This window comes from Haliotis rufescens, unplaced genomic scaffold, assembly GCF_023055435.1.
Source record: "Haliotis rufescens isolate VD_foot unplaced genomic scaffold, xgHalRufe1.0.p SCAF_53, whole genome shotgun sequence".
Lineage (NCBI taxonomy): Eukaryota > Metazoa > Mollusca > Gastropoda > Lepetellida > Haliotidae > Haliotis > Haliotis rufescens.
In genome coordinates this window covers 1,150,183-1,169,744 of record NW_025964257.1, presented here as the reverse complement: position 1 = coordinate 1,169,744, position 19,562 = coordinate 1,150,183, and the positions used below count along the sequence as shown (strand labels likewise).

At 42.7% G+C, this 19,562-nt stretch overlaps 1 protein-coding gene across 1 annotated transcript in view; it reads right to left on the bottom strand.

The window, feature by feature from the left end:
* The window catches only part of LOC125374165 (S-antigen protein-like), a 55,663-nt gene that overhangs the window by 27,839 nt on the left and 8,262 nt on the right, over positions 1-19,562 (bottom strand). Inside the window, exons 2-4 of the mRNA XM_048384996.1 lie at positions 8,066-8,293; positions 6,067-6,125; positions 2,466-3,771 (exon numbers count right to left, since the gene is read on the bottom strand). Coding sequence (XP_048240953.1) covers positions 2,466-3,771; positions 6,067-6,125; positions 8,066-8,293 — 1,593 coding nt within the window. The remainder of the gene's footprint in view (positions 1-2,465; positions 3,772-6,066; positions 6,126-8,065; positions 8,294-19,562) is intronic.

Genomic DNA, 19,562 nt, shown 5'->3' with positions numbered 1-19,562 from the left:
TGTCAAAATTGGTCATTTTAAGGTTAGTTTTAGAGAACCGATAAAAATTAACATTTCGGATTTTGTTTTGAATCATCCTACCCAAGTCACTGAGAGACTTGTCATAAAGCGATAATGAAAATATTGAAGGCTGCATTTACTGTCACTTAATGTGCAATTATTTATGTTATTTGTGCTGTTTGGAAGGAATTGGTACATAATTTAACGTCACCTCTTTGAGTGACTTTGGTGCGATTGTACTGCAAAAATGAATCTAAGATGCCAGACAAGCTTATTATCAACTGAAGTCAAACCTATTAAATATTTGAAATAGGTCTGTTGATATATGTAATGTCAGCAGATCTAGATGTCATTTAGAAATAGACGACGTTTGGAAGATGAGATGAGCGACATGCTTTAGTTTGGAAGGTGTGAGGGGCGACATGCTATAGAGGGGAAGATGTGAGGGGCGACATGCTTTAGTTTGGAAGGTGTGAGGGGCGACATGCTTTAGTTTGGAAGGTGTGACGGGCGACATGCTATAGAGGGGAAGATGTGAGGGGTGACATGCTTTAGTTTGGAAGGTGTGACGGGCGACATGCTATAGAGGGGAAGATGTGAGGGGTGACATGCTTTAGTTTGGAAGGTGTGAGGGGCGACATGCTATAGAGGGGAAGATGTGAGGGGCGACATGCTTTAGTTTGGAAGGTGTGACGGGCGACATGCTATAGAGGGGAAGATGTGAGGGGCGACATGCTTTAGTTTGGAAGGTGTGACGGGCGACATGCTATAGAGGGGAAGATGTGAGGGGTGACATGCTTTAGTTTGGAAGGTGTGACGGGCGACATGCTATAGAGTGGAAGATGTGAGGGGCGACATGCTACAGTTTGGAAGGTGTGACGGGCGACATGCCATAGTTTGGAAGGTGTGATGGGCGACATGGTATCGTTTGGAAGATGAGATGGGCGACATGCTTTAGTTTGGAAGGTGTGATAGGCGACATGCTATACAGGGGAAGATGTGAGGGGCGACATGCTACAGAGGGGAAGGTGTGACGGGCGACGTGCTATAGAGGGGAAGGTGTGAGGGGCGACATGCTATCGTTTGGAAGATGAGATGAGCGACATGCTTTAGTTTGGAAAGTGTGACGGGCGACATGCTATAGAGGGGAAGATGTGAGGGGCGACATGCTATAGTTTGGAAGGTGTGACGGGCGACATGCTATAGTTTGGAAGGTGTGATGGGCGACATGCTATACAGGGGAAGATGTGAGGGGCGACATGCTATAGACGGGAAGGTGTGATAGGCGAGATGCTTGAGAGGTGAAGGTGTGATGGGCGACATGCTAAGATGGGAAGATGTAATGGGCGACATGCTATAGAGGGGAAGATGTGATGGGCGACATGCTTTTGAGGGGAAGATGTGATGGGCGACATTCTATAGAGGGGAAGATGTAATGGGCGACATGCTATAGAGGGCAAGGTGGGATCGACGACATTCTGTAGAGGGGAAGATGTGATGGGTGACATGCTATAGATGTGAAAGAGTGATGGGTGACATGCTATAGATGTGAAAGAGTGATGGGTGACATGCTACAGATGTGAAAGAGTGATGGGTGACATGCTATAGATGTGAAAGAGTGATGGGTGACATGCTATAGATGTGAAAGAGTGATGTCATTTAGAAATAGACGAGCGGGCGTTAAGATAAACACTGTCTTGCGAATAATCCTTGAAGGGCGCAGCCCCCAGTGGTTCCCTCTCCCTGCAGCGTTTTATTGTATCATTAAGAAAGGTCACGAGTCGTTTCTTTCTTATGAGATATCAATATTATGTACAATATGCAACACATCCGAACTCGGCAAGACAACCCCTCTAAAACACTTCAATATACGAGGTCGTGTGGTTGCGAATCTCCAGAAATGACGTCACGATGAACAATGTTTCATCGTGAAATAAACCACGCAACTGTCGGTATGCCGAGTTGTCGCGCGGACTGACCATTTGATATTTTGATGGGCGAAGGCGGTGCGGGGGGAAACGAAATTGTTCTAAAATATCTCGAAAAACAATGCTTCAGACTGTTGAAAAGAAAAATGATATTGCCTGCCTCAAATGTCATTGTTGCAACATGTTCTTTAGAAAATACATCCTTAGTTTCAAATAAAAATAGTTTTGTAGTTGAAAGAAATCTCGCTACAAAATCATAGCCCCCAGTCCCCACTTCCCCCGTCTCAATATCAAGCGGTCGGTTCCTTAGACGCATGAGAAATATTTGCATCCATATTCGACTTGGTTACCTCAAGTGACATTTGCCGTGGGTTGAAGACAAGTGGTAAAGACGTATTACGTCAGGTTTATCTCTTGCAGGAAGTTCATGCTGTAAGGTCATTTCAATCGCACAGCTCAGCCATATAAACAAATTGAAAAACAGTTGAGAATACAGTAATTTTTTTTTATTTCGGGTCCGGATCGTCGCCTCTTTACAGAATCGTCCCCTCGTTTTCGGGCCGAGGCTCGTCGTCTCCGGGCACCCTCGCCGTCATCCCTTGGCAGACCCTCGCCCTCGCTCCCTGGCAGACCCTCGCCGTCGCTCCCTGGCAGACCCTCGCCCTCGCTCCCTGGCAGACCCTCGCCCTCGCTCCCCGGCAGACCCTCGCCGTCGCTCCCTGGCAGACCCTCGCCCTCGCTCCCTGGCAGACCCTCGAGGTCGTCCCTTGGCAGACCCTCGCCCTCGCTCCCTGGCAGACCTTCGCCCTCGCTCCTTGGCAGACCCTCGAGGTCGTCCCTTGGCAGACCCTCGCCCTCGCTCCCCGGCAGACCTTCGCCCTCGCTCCCCGGCAGACCCTCGAGGTCGTCCCTTGGCAGACCCTCGCCCTCGCTCCCCGGCAGACCTTCGCCCTCGCTCCCCGGCAGACCCTCGAGGTCGTCCCTTGGCAGACCCTCGCCCTCGCTCCCCGGCAGACCTTCGCCCTCGCTCCCCGGCAGACCCTCGAGGTCGTCCCTTGGCAGACCCTCGCCCTCGCTCCCCGGCAGACCTTCGCCCTCGCTCCCCGGCAGACCCTCGAGGTCGTCCCTTGGCAGACCTTCGCCCTCGCTCCCCGGCAGACCTTCGCCCTCGCTCCTTGGCAGACCCTCGCCCTCGCTCCCCGGCAGACCTTCGCCCTCGCTCCTTGGCAGACCTTCGCCCTCGCTCCCCGGCAGACCCTCGAGGTCGTCCCTTGGCAGACCCTCGCCCTCGCTCCCCGGCAGACCCTCGAGGTCGTCCCTTGGCAGACCCTCGCCCTCGCTCCCTGGCAGACCCTCGAGGTCGTCCCTTGGCAGACCCTCGAGGTCGTCCCTTGGCAGACCCTCGCCCTCGCTCCCTGGCAGACCCTCGCCCTCGCTCCCCGGCAGACCCTCGAGGTCGTCCCTTGGCAGACCCTCGCCCTCGCTCCCCGGCAGACCCTCGAGGTCGTCCCTTGGCAGACCCTCGCCCTCGCTCCTTGGCAGACCCTCGCCCTCGCTCCCCGGCAGACCCTCGAGGTCGTCCCTTGGCAGACCCTCGCCCTCGCTCCCCGGCAGACCTTCGCCCTCGCTCCCCGGCAGACCTTCGCCCTCGCTCCCCGGCAGACCCTCGCCCTCGCTCCCTGGCAGACCCTCGCCCTCGCTCCCCGGCAGACCCTCGCCCTCGCCCGCCGACAGACCCTCGCCCCCGCCCGCACCCCTCGGCAGACCCTCGCCCTCGCCCGCACCCCCCGGCAGACCCTCGCCCTCGCCCTCGCCCTCGCCCTCGCCCGGCAGACCTTCAACACTGAAATAAATATTGCCTCACTATAACATCCTGTTACTAGTTGTGAATGACATTTCAATTTTGATAATCTTGATGTAGGATTAGGATTTTTACATGTTGGATGATACAATCATATTTCAACATTTTTTTAATGCGTAACAGTTCGGATTATTATTTAGGCTATAGCACAACATTTAGATATGTGTTTCATCTTTCTAGTTACTTGCAATATTTCATAAAAATCATTCGAAATGCGAATATTATACTTACATTGAAAGTATTCTCCCCCCCCCCCCCCCCCCCCCCCCCCCCCCCCTTAATTTCCAGATGGAACATCCCATCCGGCATGTCTTTATTTGGAAATGCCTTGCCGATGACTTCGGCACTGCCCCGGTACGTTTTCCCGTTCAATAATACCATTGCGTTGTCTGTATTCAGATGCTGTAATAATTTGATAAAGATTTATTGGTTTTGTAAATATGAATGAACAAGTAAAGTATTTGTAATACTTTGGAAAAGATGAGTTTTATCTTCACCTTTTTTTCCAAATTTATCCAGATACCCCATTTATTAAAGTGACACCGGTTCAGAATATGTGACAGAAATACATTGATGTGTTCAACTATGTTCATAATAACGTTGTTGAAGTTAGTGTAAACATGACAACAAAGCAGTACGCATTTCTGGTGTAATCAGGGAAGACATAATGGTATCTGGCGATGGTGAAATATCATTTCTGAGTTGAGGATATAAACCCACAGTGCAGTGGTTTAAGGAAGAGACATGTCTGATGCAGTAAAATTCAAAAGAAATTTCAAAAGCCTTATTTATACATATATTCAAAGCTTGCTGAGGATCAAGTTTAATATCAAAACACATTCTTTCAACAAATAGAGATTGCGATATATCGGTACAAAATGATTGGATAACCCCCATAGGACCATCAACGGACAGAGGTCACCAGACTTCCAACCCTATTGAACACATGTGGAACGCGGTTTGGAGATGACCCCCTCATGACACCCTGTCCTTCTGACAACTCTACAAGTAGTGTAAAATTATTGTCCCCCTGACTGTGGCACATAATTCCATCTATATTGAAGTAATTAATATCAACTAGTGTTTTAATTCCTTCATTGTGTTTTGATTTTTTAATATTGGTTAATATTTCATACAACCACTCGTGACCAAAGTGATGACATAAATCCTGCTCGGAATCATGCAGGAAGCAAAAGTACTGTAAGTCCCCATGATCCCCAGTTAGGTGGTCTAGCTTTGGTTACCAGTGGTCTATAGCCTGGTTTTACTTTCTAATAACTAATACACTGAAAACTTCTTTGTTTTAATATTGCTCAGGTAAGTTTTATGTCTACACTGTGATAATTACCTTACTGTTTTACTGTCCTTTGTCGACAGGTATTTTGATAATAATGAACTTGTTCTCATCGCGATATGGCTGCAATATTGCCGATGCAATGTAAAATCATAACTCACTCGCTCACTCACTCTGACAACTCTACAGGAACATGGCTATGCCATTACTAAAGAGTGGAACAATTTTCCCTGAGCAACCTGTTGAGAGCAAGAGACGATGGTGCCAGGATTGTGAGTGCTTCACGTGGATCACATAAGCACCACGGAGTGCTGGGGACAACGAATTGTTTTCATGTTTGAAGTTTCAGTTTTGGTCAGATAATCTCTTTTGGACGGTAATCTTGTTACTGGTCATGTTAGTATTATGTGGCGCACGACAATGAACTTTTGCTCATGAAACATGTCTTCACATAATATTGTATTGAGCTATATCAAAATATGCACACAGCTTGACGTATAACCTTTAATGTGGTAGTAATTTTAATTTTGAGTAGTTTGCACTTTCAGTTGAACAGGATCACTTTTATTTTTGGGAAAATGCAGGCAAGGGATATTTTGCAAGTGTGCAGAAATAATGTGACAAGTACTTTCGGATTATAGGCATAACTTGTGGTTTGAGAACATATGTAAATGTAGTACAGCTTTGACAGAAACGTATGTCGATCCGATTTAAATTACATTATTCACCCATGAATGGATTGTGTACCAAGCTGTTTACTTACATGCATTTCGTCGGTAACTTGCAAATTGAACATGTACAAGGTCCGCTTGTTATATCAAATATTCACATAATGACGTATGAATGCGATAGCATTCACACATAAATGTTATGGTTGGTTTGTTGTTTAACGCCGCACTCAGCAATATTCCAGCTATACGACGGCGGTATAAATGTTATGTGAAGCATGGGTATCATGTCATGACACTTTCAGGTATACTTACTCCTCGAAGCCCATGGCCTCAATTTCACCGCAAACGGTCGTTACCTCTTCGGGTTGAATCTACAATGAACACGGTGCGTCAGTATTTTCATTTTTTTTAAATTGTGTTTTAACTTGCAATTATGTTATGTCTGTTCCAAAAGTATTTCAAAGAAACTTTTGAAAAATTGTTTTATGTACGAGACTTCTTTGTAGTGTTTTCATGAGATGGCGTTGACTTTGTCTTTAAAGCAATCAGTTGTTCAATATGTAAACAAACCTGGATTGTTGTCTCATCGGTTGAATTTAGGTCTTTGATACCCCTAAACTTGCCAATGACCTCGTGGTTTAGGAGTATCAAAGACCCCGGAGGAGTTGCAAGCTCGCTTGCGCCCCTCCACAGTTTTAGCTGTATTTGATCATCATCCTGTCCAAGGATAACCGTTTTCAATGTTGACTCCCTTTGAGGAATTACCTTCAAAGGAACATAATCTTAGATTAAAATGCAGTCTTTCAGAAACATGATCATAGCCGCGGTGTTATTTTCTTTACTTTCGCGGGGGTAATTGATTTGTTGACGATGGGGGTATGTTTGCTTCTAGGAATAGCAATTGTACATTAGGATACAGGAGCAAGAAATATGTTAATTATTTTGTAATCGGACAGACCTGGATGACTCTTGCTCTTGCGGTCATCCGAGGGCCAACTGGCTCGGACTTGCACTCGGAGACTGTCATTATCGGTGGTTCGAGGAAGGTGGTAACCACCTTTACATCGTATTTGAATTTTCGGCTTGATAAAATTTGCAATTATGAGTGTATAATTATAGTATATGATATATATATATAATATATATATATATATAATATATATTATATGATTATATATATATATATATATATATATATATATATATATATATATATATATATACACACACACACACACACACACACACACACGAGTGAAAACATCGGACACCAATGTACGACAGATAGGATTTTAGAGGATGCAAAGTATTGAACTATCCTATTGTATATAAACTTTCATCCTATAAAACCCTGTCTTATTGTATAAAAAATGAGCAAACCTAAGATGCAATGTTTGTTTGATATCCTGGGGTATTTAGGCCAGCTTCAATGTCTTTGAATTCAATAGTATGATCATGATGTGTCCTCTAGATGTAAGAATTTCTACTTTCACCCAATATCTTTTCTAAATCAGTATGTTTTGGATTATGTCAGGAAATTGTAAATTCAATAGAAAAGTGGGAATAAATCTATCTTTTACCGGAATTTGTGATGCGAGTTGATGGCATCAGCGGTCAAATGAGGTTTTGTTTTCTGTTATGTATATTTGAAATGACATCTGTTCTGGAGAACTATAGCCAGGAACATGAAATGTTCGCTGGGAATACCACTGGGAGTTAACTGGGAGCATTCGTGCGAACGCTGAGTGCTTCGCGGATTTTATAGTTCATGTAAATCGTGCGGCACGTGAAATTGCCTATGTATAGCCAAGCTTTGTGAAAATAAAGTTAGTTCGAAAAACACTGCGTAAGAACATCTGTATGAAACTTATTAAGACTTTCTGATTACATGTACGGGTACTAAAATGGCAACATGCCAGGTTGTGTATTACAATAATTCACTTTAATCGGTAGCCACCAGTGATAATTATGATGCCAATCAGTGGAATATCTAGTTCACATCGCCTTATATACAGACTGTTGTCATGTTTCAGCAATATTCTATGAAACAAAGAAATGTTTAAGATATAAATTGTTATGAGATATAGAATCAGTTGCGTGCATTTTTGTAAAGAAACAAACACTGCTTAGCAGATCTTAGCACAATACATGACAATTTGACAATGGACTGAATTTGGCAGATATTTGCCATGAATATGGAAAGGCATTGTCGCTTATTCCAATCTATGAGTAGCTTTGTATATTGTGTGTGATAGAAGTTTAATGAGAATTGATAATCTTCCTTTAACATTGTCACAAACAATTTACTTACTTGCGTCTTCCTAGAAAACCTTACTGTCCCGTCATCGGCAACAGTGGCATCTGTTGCCATGTTGAACGTTCCAGCGCTCGGGATGTTTTTGAAGTCGTCCGACATGAGGACCCTGGAGATTCGTCCAGGCGTTTCCCTGACGACAACATCCGCATCTTGGTAGTTACCGAAGCGCCCATTTTTCTTCTTCGGAGAGGTTACAAGGAAAAAATGGACATTTTGTCCTTGCTGGGGATGTAACAATTACAATAACAAATTTAATTTCTTTTGATCGTAGAGTATTACGTTTGAGCGATTATGTTGGGTGTAATGCCGCTTTTAACAATACATATTTCAGTTATATCACGGCGTGTCAGTTTATGTGGGAGGAAAGCCCGAAGTGATGGAGATCTGAAACGTTTACCACTTCGATGAAACCCACGGGCACGGGGATGGCGCTGACAAACCTAGAAACAGTCGGGGTGAACCGGGATTCCAACCCACAATCATAAGTTTCTGGCGTGCCCAAGGGACGCAACTCTGCATAGCGAATTGCGGCGCCTCAGACGACTTTGCCACCCGTGTCGCCCTTGAAACTTAAGAATGCAAATAGGAAAACTCATTTTCATCAGTATGTCTATATAATCAATAAGTTTCAATTAATGTCAATTGTTTTAAAAGAAAATTGCAACTGTATAAAGAATGTAACATAACTGGAAGTGTAATTTGAATTTTGAAGTTTCCGTTGTGATTTGTCGCCGACTTGGTGTCTAATATATATTTTGTATATTTAACAAAGAAATATGAACAGTAAGACAGTAAATACACTGATTATACGTATAGCTAAGGTGTATTAATTTACAGATCACAACCAATACAATATTAATAAGGGTAGATAATGATAAAGGTAATTAATTTCAGGAAAATAGAATGGTACATCTGCAGAGTATTAGTTTTTTTTCGAAGCTTGGTTATAACATAAGAATGAGCTAACATTTAGAAGAAGAAAAAATACAATTTCCGATACAGATACTGAATAAAGATATCAAAGTGAGAGCAAGACAATTTATTGTTGAAGTTTTCAGAACATTTTATACCATTTCCTTCGAATTCTCATGTGGTTGTAGATGTTGACAAAGTTTTATTTATTGATTTGGCATCTACGTGACATGTGTCTCTACAACCAGATCACTGCAGATTTAAACATGAATAAAACCATGGGGGAAATGAGTGAGGGAGTGAGTTTGGTTTAACGCCGCTTTTAACAATATTCCAGTTATATCACGGTTATATCACAGCTTCATATGGGAGGAAAGCCCGAAGTGATGCAGGTCTCAGACGTTTACCACTTCGGTGAAACCCACGAGCACGGGTATGGTGCTGACAAACCTAGAAACATAATCGGGGCGAACCGGGATTCGAACCCACAATCATAGGTTTCTGGCGTGCCCAAGGGACGCAACCCTGCACAGCGAATCGCGGCGCCTTAGACGACTGGGCCACCCGTGCCCCTTTTTTGTGTTAAGATGCCAAGCCACTGTTTTATAAATGTACACCGCAACTATAGCTTGATTAAATAGGGTAGCCTATTGGTTAAAGCGTTCGCTCGTCACGCCGAAGACCCGGGTTCGATTCCCGACATGGGTACAATGTGTGAAGTGTCCCCCGCCGTGATATTGCTGGAATATTGCTAAAAGCGGCGTAAAACCTTACTCGCTCACTATGTCTGTATCTATTTATTTTTGCCTTGTTAAAAGTCACTCATTTTCATATGAAATTTCACGACATGGTTCGAGTCTAACCCGTGAAGATCCGGGTTAGATTTCAAGGAACCCTTTTCAGTCGCCCGACGTCACAGAATTCTTTTTATGAAGCGAATATGCTATTGTTTCACTATAAGCTATCCTGAAGTGTTTTAAAAATAATAATTCTTTCTGCTATTTTTTGCATTAAGACTGTTTATAATTTGGACTTCTCACATTGGGTTGAAACTGTAAATACAAGGGAGAGTCTCAGATTATAGTCCGCGGACTATCTCAACTCTAAGTGTTTACATTTTCAACCAAAATTGTAATTTGTTGAATGCATAAAATGATGTCTTCCCATGTCTTAAGGTGCCAGACATGTATGTTTTTGTGGTTTCCTGTATAGAATCGATAAAATCGATAACAGAAGTAGTTCATTGGAAATGCACTATGGAAGAATAAAAAATAACTGTCAGTGACATAACGACGCAAATGGGAGAAAACCACGAACAAGCACCTGTACATGTTGGTCTTTTATCCTACTACCGACAAAGATTAAGAGAACAAATTATATTAATCAAGCTATAGTTGCGGTGTACATTTATAAAACAGTGGCTTGGCATCTTAACACAAAAAAGGGGCACAGGTGGCCCAGTCGTCTAAGGCGCCGCGATTCGCTGTGCAGGGTTGCGTCCCTTTGGCACGCCAGAAACCTATGATTGTGGGTTCGAATCCCGGTTCGCCCCGATTATGTTTCTAGGTTTGTCAGCACCGTGCTCGTGGGTTTCACCGAAGTGGTAAACGTCTGAGACCTGCATCACTTCGGGCTTTCCTCCCACATTAAGATGACATGCCACGATATAACTGGAATACTGTTAAAAGCGGCGTTAAACCCAACTCACTCACTCACTTAACACAAAAGCTGATCAGAATGAAACGTCATATCATGCATGAACAGCACGTGCACATAGATAGAAAAGTGTGTGCCAACAGCAGAATTCACAATCATCAATGCTAACATTTAACGTTGCATCGGCATAACTTCAGAGATCTAGCGACCACTCAACTTATGCAATTGAGCTAAGCACACTTACAATTGCCTACGAGACAGTATCTGAATGAGTGAGTGAGTATGGTTTTACGCCGCTTTTAGCAATATTCCAGCAATATCACGGCGGGGGACACCAGAAATGGGCTTCACACATTGTACCCATGTCGGGAATCGACCCCGGGTTTTCGGCGTGATGAGCGAACGCTTTAACCACTAGGCTACCCGACCGCCCCGTATCTGAATGAACAGATAAAATAACTAATTGTGGGTACGATGGGGGAGGAAGGTGTGCGTGTGCTCGTGCTCGTGTGATTCGCAAATCAAGATGTGTATTTTTCGATTGTGGCACAAGTATCGTCAAACGCGTGGGGTTGCATTGATACCTGGGCGTGCTAGGTCTAAAAAACGACAACTTGGTAAGATAGTCCTATCACATTGATTGCACTACAATAGATTTAAATCTGCTCCCATTAGAAATAAACCCTTGCTTGTTAAAGGCGAGTATGCTTGGTGTAAGAGGCGACTAACGGGATCGGCTGGTCAGGCTCGCTGACTTGGTTTGTGCATGTCATTAATCCCAATTGCGTGCATCGATGCTCATGATATCAATCACTGGATTGTCTGGTCCAGACTCGATTATTTACAGACAGCAGTCATAGAGCGGGAATATTGCCGAGTGCGGCGTTAAACAAAAAAAAACAACCAACCAACCCACCCATTAGGAATAAAGAATTCCGTACAATGAAGAGGAAGGCGACAATGCCATGTTGGCACCATGTACCTTGACATGTCGGAATAAAGCGTCTGTGGAATGGTCTTGGGTCGAATTGTACACCAGAGAACCAGTACCTGCCAACTTGGCGGGCAGTACAAAAGTGAGTGAGTGAGTTGGGTTTTACGCCGCTTTTAACAGTATTCCAGTTATATCACGGCGTGTCAGCTTAATGTGGGAGGAAAGCCCGAAGTGATGCAGGTCTCAGACGTTTACCACTTCGGTGAAACCCACGAGCACGGGTATGGTGCTGACAAACCTAGAAACATAATCGGGGCGAACCGGGATTCGAACCGGGATTCGAACCCACAATCATAGGTTTCTGGCGTGCCCAAGGGACGCAACTCTGCACAGCGAATCGCGGCGCCTTAGACGACTGGGCCACCCGTGCCCCCGACAGTACAAAAGGCAACAAAAGGCAATTTAAACAGTATGCCATCAAGTTATGTACATGTATCTCAATATGGTGGTCCCGCCGTCATATAGCTGGAATATTGCCGAGTGCGACGTTAAACAAACAAACAATATGGTGGACAGACCAGGGACTGATTTTCATGCCCGAAATTATTTTTACAGTCCTGCATCATTGTTACACTTTCACCATCATTTGATTAATTCCGTTAATTTTTCTTGTCGGTATTACATTATATTATCCGCAATCAATATTGTATGTTTCTTCTGCGGTCTCCTGTGCAAGGCATTAACTCATTTGGATAGGGGACAAACTCGCAGGACCAGGTGAGTAACATGAATATGAATAGGGTGACGCATGATTTACTGTAACAAACTGGGTGATATCACACTCGTTTTCGTATTCTTTTGAACCATCATGCTAAAATAATTCAACTGTTCGAATCCCATGTTAACGAAAAACCATACCTTCTGAGGCGTCTTCTGAGGAGCTGTTTCCACAATTATTACATGAAGGAAAGTGATGCTGAGGCGTCTTCTGAGGAGCTGTTTCCACAATTATTACATGAAGGAAAGTGATGCTACAAGATTTTGTCAAGCGTAATGTTAACAAATGCAGCCAATGAAATGTCTTTCGGAAAAGTCAGCCAATGAAATGATTTCTTTTCGCACCGCCTGGTCTTCCAAACGGGTATGAGGAATGGATAAGGAGAGGTGATTTTATGGTATACTTCATTTTATGAGTGAGTGACTATGGTTTTACGCCGCTTTTAGCAGTATTCCAGCAATATCACGGCGGGGGACACCAGAAATGGGCTTCACACATTGTACCCATGTCGGGAATCGAACCCGGGTCTTCGGCGTGACGAGCGAACGCTTTAACCACTAGGCTACCCGACCGCCCCACTTCATTTTATGTCTTTAGGTTGCTACAATGTATAGATCATAAATTGACACGCATGAACTGTGTCATATTATTGCATTACAAAAGACTTCATTGGTTTTCTGATACGAATGCAAAAATGTGGAAAAGAAGTTTATTATGACATTGTGGTTATATCGATACCTAAAAAAGAATGAGGGCGAAGAGGTAGCCTAGTGGTTAAAGCGTTCACTCGTAACTTTGAAGGCCCGGTTGATACTCCACTTGGGTACAATGTGTAAAAACCCATTTCTAGTGTCACCCGCCATGATATTGCTGGAATATTTCTGAAAGGGGTCTAAAACAATACTCACTCATTGTTAGGAGTGGACATGTAACATTAGTAATTGAACCCTCGTTGACATTTTAAAGCTTTATTTTTAAAGTATCTATACTTAAAGTGGTGAAATTTTTGTGTGGGTCTGTTGAACTTCTTTTTATCACCATGAAGATCCAGATTAGAATTTAGTAACCTATGATTCTTGTATAATGCCATAAGACGGCAATCTGTAAATGATCAAATCTGGTACATGCAATCCAGTGATTGACATCATGAGCATCCATCTACGCCATTGGGATACGATGACATGCATTAACCAGTCAGCGAGCCTGACCACCAGGTTCCGGAAGGGTTGTCAGACTCACTGCCTTGTTTTATATATATGTTATGGCGTCACAACTGCATTGCTCGCAGTTCATGACAATCACATAATTGAATGGTCAATACAGGAATGTTTGCAGACTGCTCCCATATAGCTTGAATATTGCTGGATGCGGCGTTGAACAACAAAGAAACAACTTGTGTAAAGATGAACGCGTGAATAGAACCTGTATTGTAGGTCGCGGACAAAGCTTAGTAAATAGCTATTAATTAAACCAGGGCTCCTTTGTCTTTCACAGTGCTCTGATTGTTAGTTAAATACCACTTGGGAGTGACGGAACTTCTTTTTTCCTTATCATTTATCTTGACGATACAACAATTTCATGAAAAACGTCTTTTGCCAGCAGGATTTGCACCGAAGTTTAGCGAATGCAGTCTTCTGCTACGGCGACAAGGGAGAAATTATATCAAATTACCAATTAAATCTTTACTTACATCAGGAATAATTGTTTATCCGTGTATGATCTGTGAAATGTGTGTTTTATGCAGTTGTTATACGGTATATTACTATATGCATTATATTATTTGTATGTACTTGTCATTGTGTAGCTTTTCGCTCAACTACACAAACACATAGAAAGATATTACTATTATCTTGACTAGGGCTATCTTTCTCAAAATAAGCCCATCGACATGAGCAAGTAATATTTAGGTGATTGATAAATGGGCTCGAGTTGATCTAAAATGAATGGTATAGTTGTCCCGGACTATGCATTACATAATCCGAATCTGCAAAGTCCGAGGTGCACGTGCGAAAAGCTCGGGGAACATATTTCACGTGCATCACACAGGGACAACTCAGTGTTCTCTCAGTAAAGCAAAGAGTTTCTGAAAAGCTTTCAAAGTTCCTTTAACAAAACAATGTTTTTTTAAAGAATTTTAGGTACTGTAAATACTTGACATGGTTTAAATTGGTTAGAAAACTAGGACTTGCTTAGACCTTCGGGCATTCGGATCTGTTGTCTATTCCTTAAAAGGGGCGGTCGGGTAGCCTAGTGGTTAAAGCGTTAGCTCTTTACGCCGAAGGCCCGGGTTCGATTCCCGACATGGGTACAATGTGTGAAGCCAATTTCTGGTGTCCCCAACCGTGATATTGCTGGAATATTGCTAAAAGCGGCGTAAAACCGAACTCACTCACTCATTATTCCTTAAAATGGTTAACCTGAGAACGCCCCTCGGATTCAAGGTCTCCATCTTGACGATTAGATACCAGATCCTCGTGTTATCTATGCTTAGCCAACTCGCATCATGACAATAACATATAACGCAATTTTCAGTCCAAAACCAGGTGTTGATCATTTCAACAATTGAAATTAAAAAGTGTTTGTTTATTTCCTGTAATATATACTAACAGTAGCAATAACTACCACATTAACAGGAAAATAGAAAGTTTCTACACCATTCTTTCAAAGAGGGCGGTAGGGTAGCCTAGTTGTTAAAGCGTTCGCTCGTCACGCCGAAGACCCGGGTTCGATTCCCGACATGGGTTTCCCCCGCCGTGATATTGTTGGAATATTGCTAAAAGCGGCTTAAAACCATACTCAGTCAGTCAGTCTTTCAAAGAAGAGAATCGTGAAAACGATAGCTTATATACACGCCTAATTGCATGAATAAGCATTATGCAACTTTTATTGTCATGAAATCTATTAAGTACTATATAATGAAAACATCCAACTTCAATGTATTAAATATAATACCCAGTGCCCCTTTTGGAGATAGGTATATTTGGTAAAATACACAGAATGCCCAATTGTCGAAATCGGAAACCCAAATACGATCTTGTCCATGCCCATCTTCTTGAGGCAAGCGTGTATAATAGCCTATATCAAAGCCTAGTTTCTACCCTTGCCACATCAAGCCCACTTATTTTTGGTGGCACTCGTGAAGAGCAACCTCCTCGTGGTGAGTGCTGGGTAGCGCTAATAGCTCTTCCCCCGTGTGGAACCGGGGTAGAATATTTCCACAGCACCCCATTGCTGGTCGTAAGAGGCGACCAAAGTGGGCAGCCCGTTTGCCGTGGGTTGCGTCCCTGTGTCGGCGGAGGACGGGAGTCTGGTAGTTGAGGGCACTGGTTCCTGGAACTGTGTTCCTTTGCCCAACACACTACTTCGACCCTTACTTCGCCTAGACGGGTGGTAAGATGGGCCCGGTCTTATCAATCGGCTGGTCATGCCAGGCCCTGTGCGTAATATTGTATATGCACTCCTGTGTTGTATTATAATGTATATTTTGGACTTGGCCAAGCATACTTTGTATGAATTACCAATTTTTGATGGAATAAATTGCCTAGAGTCTTACGCCAGAAGGCGGTGGCTCATGGGCCAATCTGGTACTTTCGACCTCTGAGTTCTGTATGTCTTCAATTTCTTGCCATGGGCCGAACCAGCCTGACATTTTATTTGTTAGACAAATACAGCTATTCATGTTGTTCTTACTGGAGTATACCACCTCTGTATCCCTGATGTTTGCATGTTGGAGATCCGGTGCAGGAAAACATCGCTCTTTGTAGCACTCCATGGTGGGTGGGGAGCAGGGGTGCTGAATCATTTACTTTCACCATGGCAACCAATCACTCTGGTTCAAACCGCAACGAAAAGAAAAGACGTTTTGAAGCTGAGACTTTCTCATCTGACGCTGCTTCTGTTCAACAAAATTCAAATTGATCACGATTTCTTGTAGTTGAATCTGGAACTGAACATCCTTTAAAAATGAATCCCTTTGCAATTTGCAAAGCCATTGAAGGTATTTGCGGAGAGGTAAAAAATGTTTCACGGCTCCGGGGCGGCTCGCTTTTGGTGGAGTGTGCACGGAGACAGCAAGCTATCAATCTTTTGAATTGTACAATGTTTGCAAACACTGCAGTAGCTGTCTCTGAGCACAGAACGCTAAATTCAAGTCGAGGTATCATCCGCGACAGAGCCCGTTGTCTGGCTGAGATGTCAGAGGACGAAATACTTCTTGAATTAAAGGAACAACATGTCACGTCAGTGAAACGTTTCTCAAGAAAAGATGGTGAGACCTTCGTTCCTGCGAACACATATTTGTTTACCTTCTCCCTTTCAACCATACCCCAATCAATAAAGGCAGGCTATTTCAACATCGGAGTGGAGGTGTATGTCCCCAATCCACTCCGATGTTATAAATGTCAGAAGTTTGGACATGGGTCCAAGACATGCAATCGATCGTCTGTTTGTTGCCGCTGTGGTAGCAATCACGACGGTTCTGATTGTACAGCTGAACTCAAATGTGTTAATTGTAATGGCCGACATGTTGCATCTTCCAAATCCTGTCCACTGTGGAAACTTGAAAAGGATATTTTGACTGTCAAATGTCAAAATAATTTACCTTATCTAGATGCTAACAAACTTGTTGCAAGCCGGTCTCCTCCATCAACACAAACCTATGCTGCAGCTGTCTCTCGACCTTCCACAACTAGATCCATAGAATGTCAAACAGATTTGACATGGACAAATTCTGAACATCCAATGCCTATTACGACAACATCTGAAAGCCAGACACCTCAGTTAGCTAATACAGCATGTGCCCCTTCTCCACCATCTAAGATTATGAGTGAAACTTTGACTCAATCTTTAGCAGCTCCAGAAATGTCAGCTACTGTACAAACATCAGCTGACCCGTCAAGAAAACAAAAGAAAAAACAAAACAGGAAAATTACAACAAAGATCCCGACTCCAACTGAAACATCTGTAGTTGTTCACAACTTCTTTGATCCTTTAGAGATGGATGTTACTCCATCCTCACATCACAACAACAGTTGTGACTCCTCTTCACATTCACGTGAGCGATCTCCTGTGGAACCACCATGAATCATTTAAATGTACTTCAATGGAATTGCAGAGGGCTTAGGCACAATTTTAACGAACTACAGTTATTAACAACAGATTTTATTCCATCAGCAATTTGTTTACAAGAGACGTACTTAAAAAATACTGATAAATTTGATTTAAGGAAGTATAGTTCCTATCATTCTTTTTCTCCTCCGGGAGATAAAGCTACTGGAGGTACTTCTATGTTGGTGCGGCAGGGCGTTGTTCACAGTCCTGTTCCGCTTGACACGAATTTGCAAGCAGTTGCAGTTAGACTTACACTGCATATTGCCTTCACACTTTGCTCCTTATACATTCCTCCATCTTCAAATCTTCAGCGTAATGATCTACAAAAACTATACGACCAGCTCCCCAAGCCCTGTGTCATCATGGGTGATCTAAATGGGCATAATCCTTTATGGGGAAGTTCAACCATTAATCAAAAGGGAAAAGTGATCGAGGATTTTGTTTCCGATAATGATCTTTGCATCTTTAACGATGACTCGGACACCTACTTACACCCTGCAACTGGTACGTATTCATCATTAGATCTGTCTTTGACGGATTCAGTTTTGTTGAATGAATTCTCATGGTCCGTCCATGATGACCTATGTGGGAGTGACCATTTCCCCACCGTGCTTAAACCCATTCATCCCGTTGATGATCCACCTTCACCTCGATGGAATTTTGTGAAGGCTGATTGGCTTTTATTTCAATCTTTATGCAAAGATAAATTACAACCTACGTCTTTTCAGAATGTTATTGACCCCATTCAGTTGTTCTCAGATCAACTGAATGAAATTGCTGATGAATCAATACCTAAGTCCTCTATCAACCCACGTGTTCGTAAACCGTGGTTTGATGACACTTGCAAACAGGCTAGGAAATGTCGTAAGAAGGCGGAGAAGTACTTCCGTAAACATCCCACTGTCCATAATTTAAATATTGTAAAAATTTCAAATGCCAAGGCAAGACGTCTATTTAAGCAAAATAAACGTCAATCCTGGCGGACTTATGTCTCCAAAATTAACTCTCGTACCCCTATGTCCAAGGTATGGAATATGATTAAAAAGATCAAAGGCAAGGGATCAAATTCTACAGTTAACCATCTGAAGGATGGCGATACTTTGTTAACGGATAAATCTGCCATTGCCAATAGCATTGGTGAAACTTTATCTCATCATTCTTCTTCATCTAATTACGCTCCTGAATTTCAAAAATATCAGCTTCAACAGGAAAAGAAAAAAGTAAATTTTACATCTGATAATGGTGAAGATTACAATGAGGTATTTTCACTACATGAGCTATATACTGCCTTAGGGCAAGCTCATGATACAGCAGCAGGCGCTGATAATATTCATTATCAGCTGCTGAAACACTTGCCCGAATCATGCCTTGAAACTATGTTAAATATATTCGATGATATTTGGACATCTGGGATGTTTCCACCTTCATGGCATAAAGCCATTGTTATCCCCATTCCCAAACCTGGGCGGGATCATTCTGATCCATCAAATTACCGACCTATCTCTTTAACTAGCTGTGTTTGTAAAACGATGGAACGCATGGTAAATAATCGATTAGTGTGGTACTTGGAAACAAATAATCTTCTTTCCAATATACAATGTGGTTTCCGGAAAAATAGAAGTACTATCGATCATTTAGTGCGTTTAGAATCGTTCATTAAAAATTCCATTGTAAATAGACAACATGCTGTATCGATCTTTTTCGATTTAGAAAAAGCTTACGATACAACATGGAAACATGGTATTTTAAAAGATCTTCATGATTTTGGATTAAGAGGCCGTCTGCCTCATTTTATATCACAGTTTTTAACAGACAGGCAATTTCAAGTCCGAGTGGGTACAACCCTGTCTGATCATTATAATCAGGATCAGGGTGTCCCACAAGGCAGTATTTTGTCTGTCACTTTATTCAGTATAAAAATTAACAGTTTGTCAAAAGTTTTAAATGATTCAGTTGATGGATCACTTTTTGTGGATGATTTTAATCTATCTTGTCGGGGTAAAAATATGCACACAATTGAAAGGCAATTACAATTATGTCTTAATAAAATTAACAAGTGGTGTCTAGAAAACGGATTTAAATTTTCCAAATCAAAAACTAAT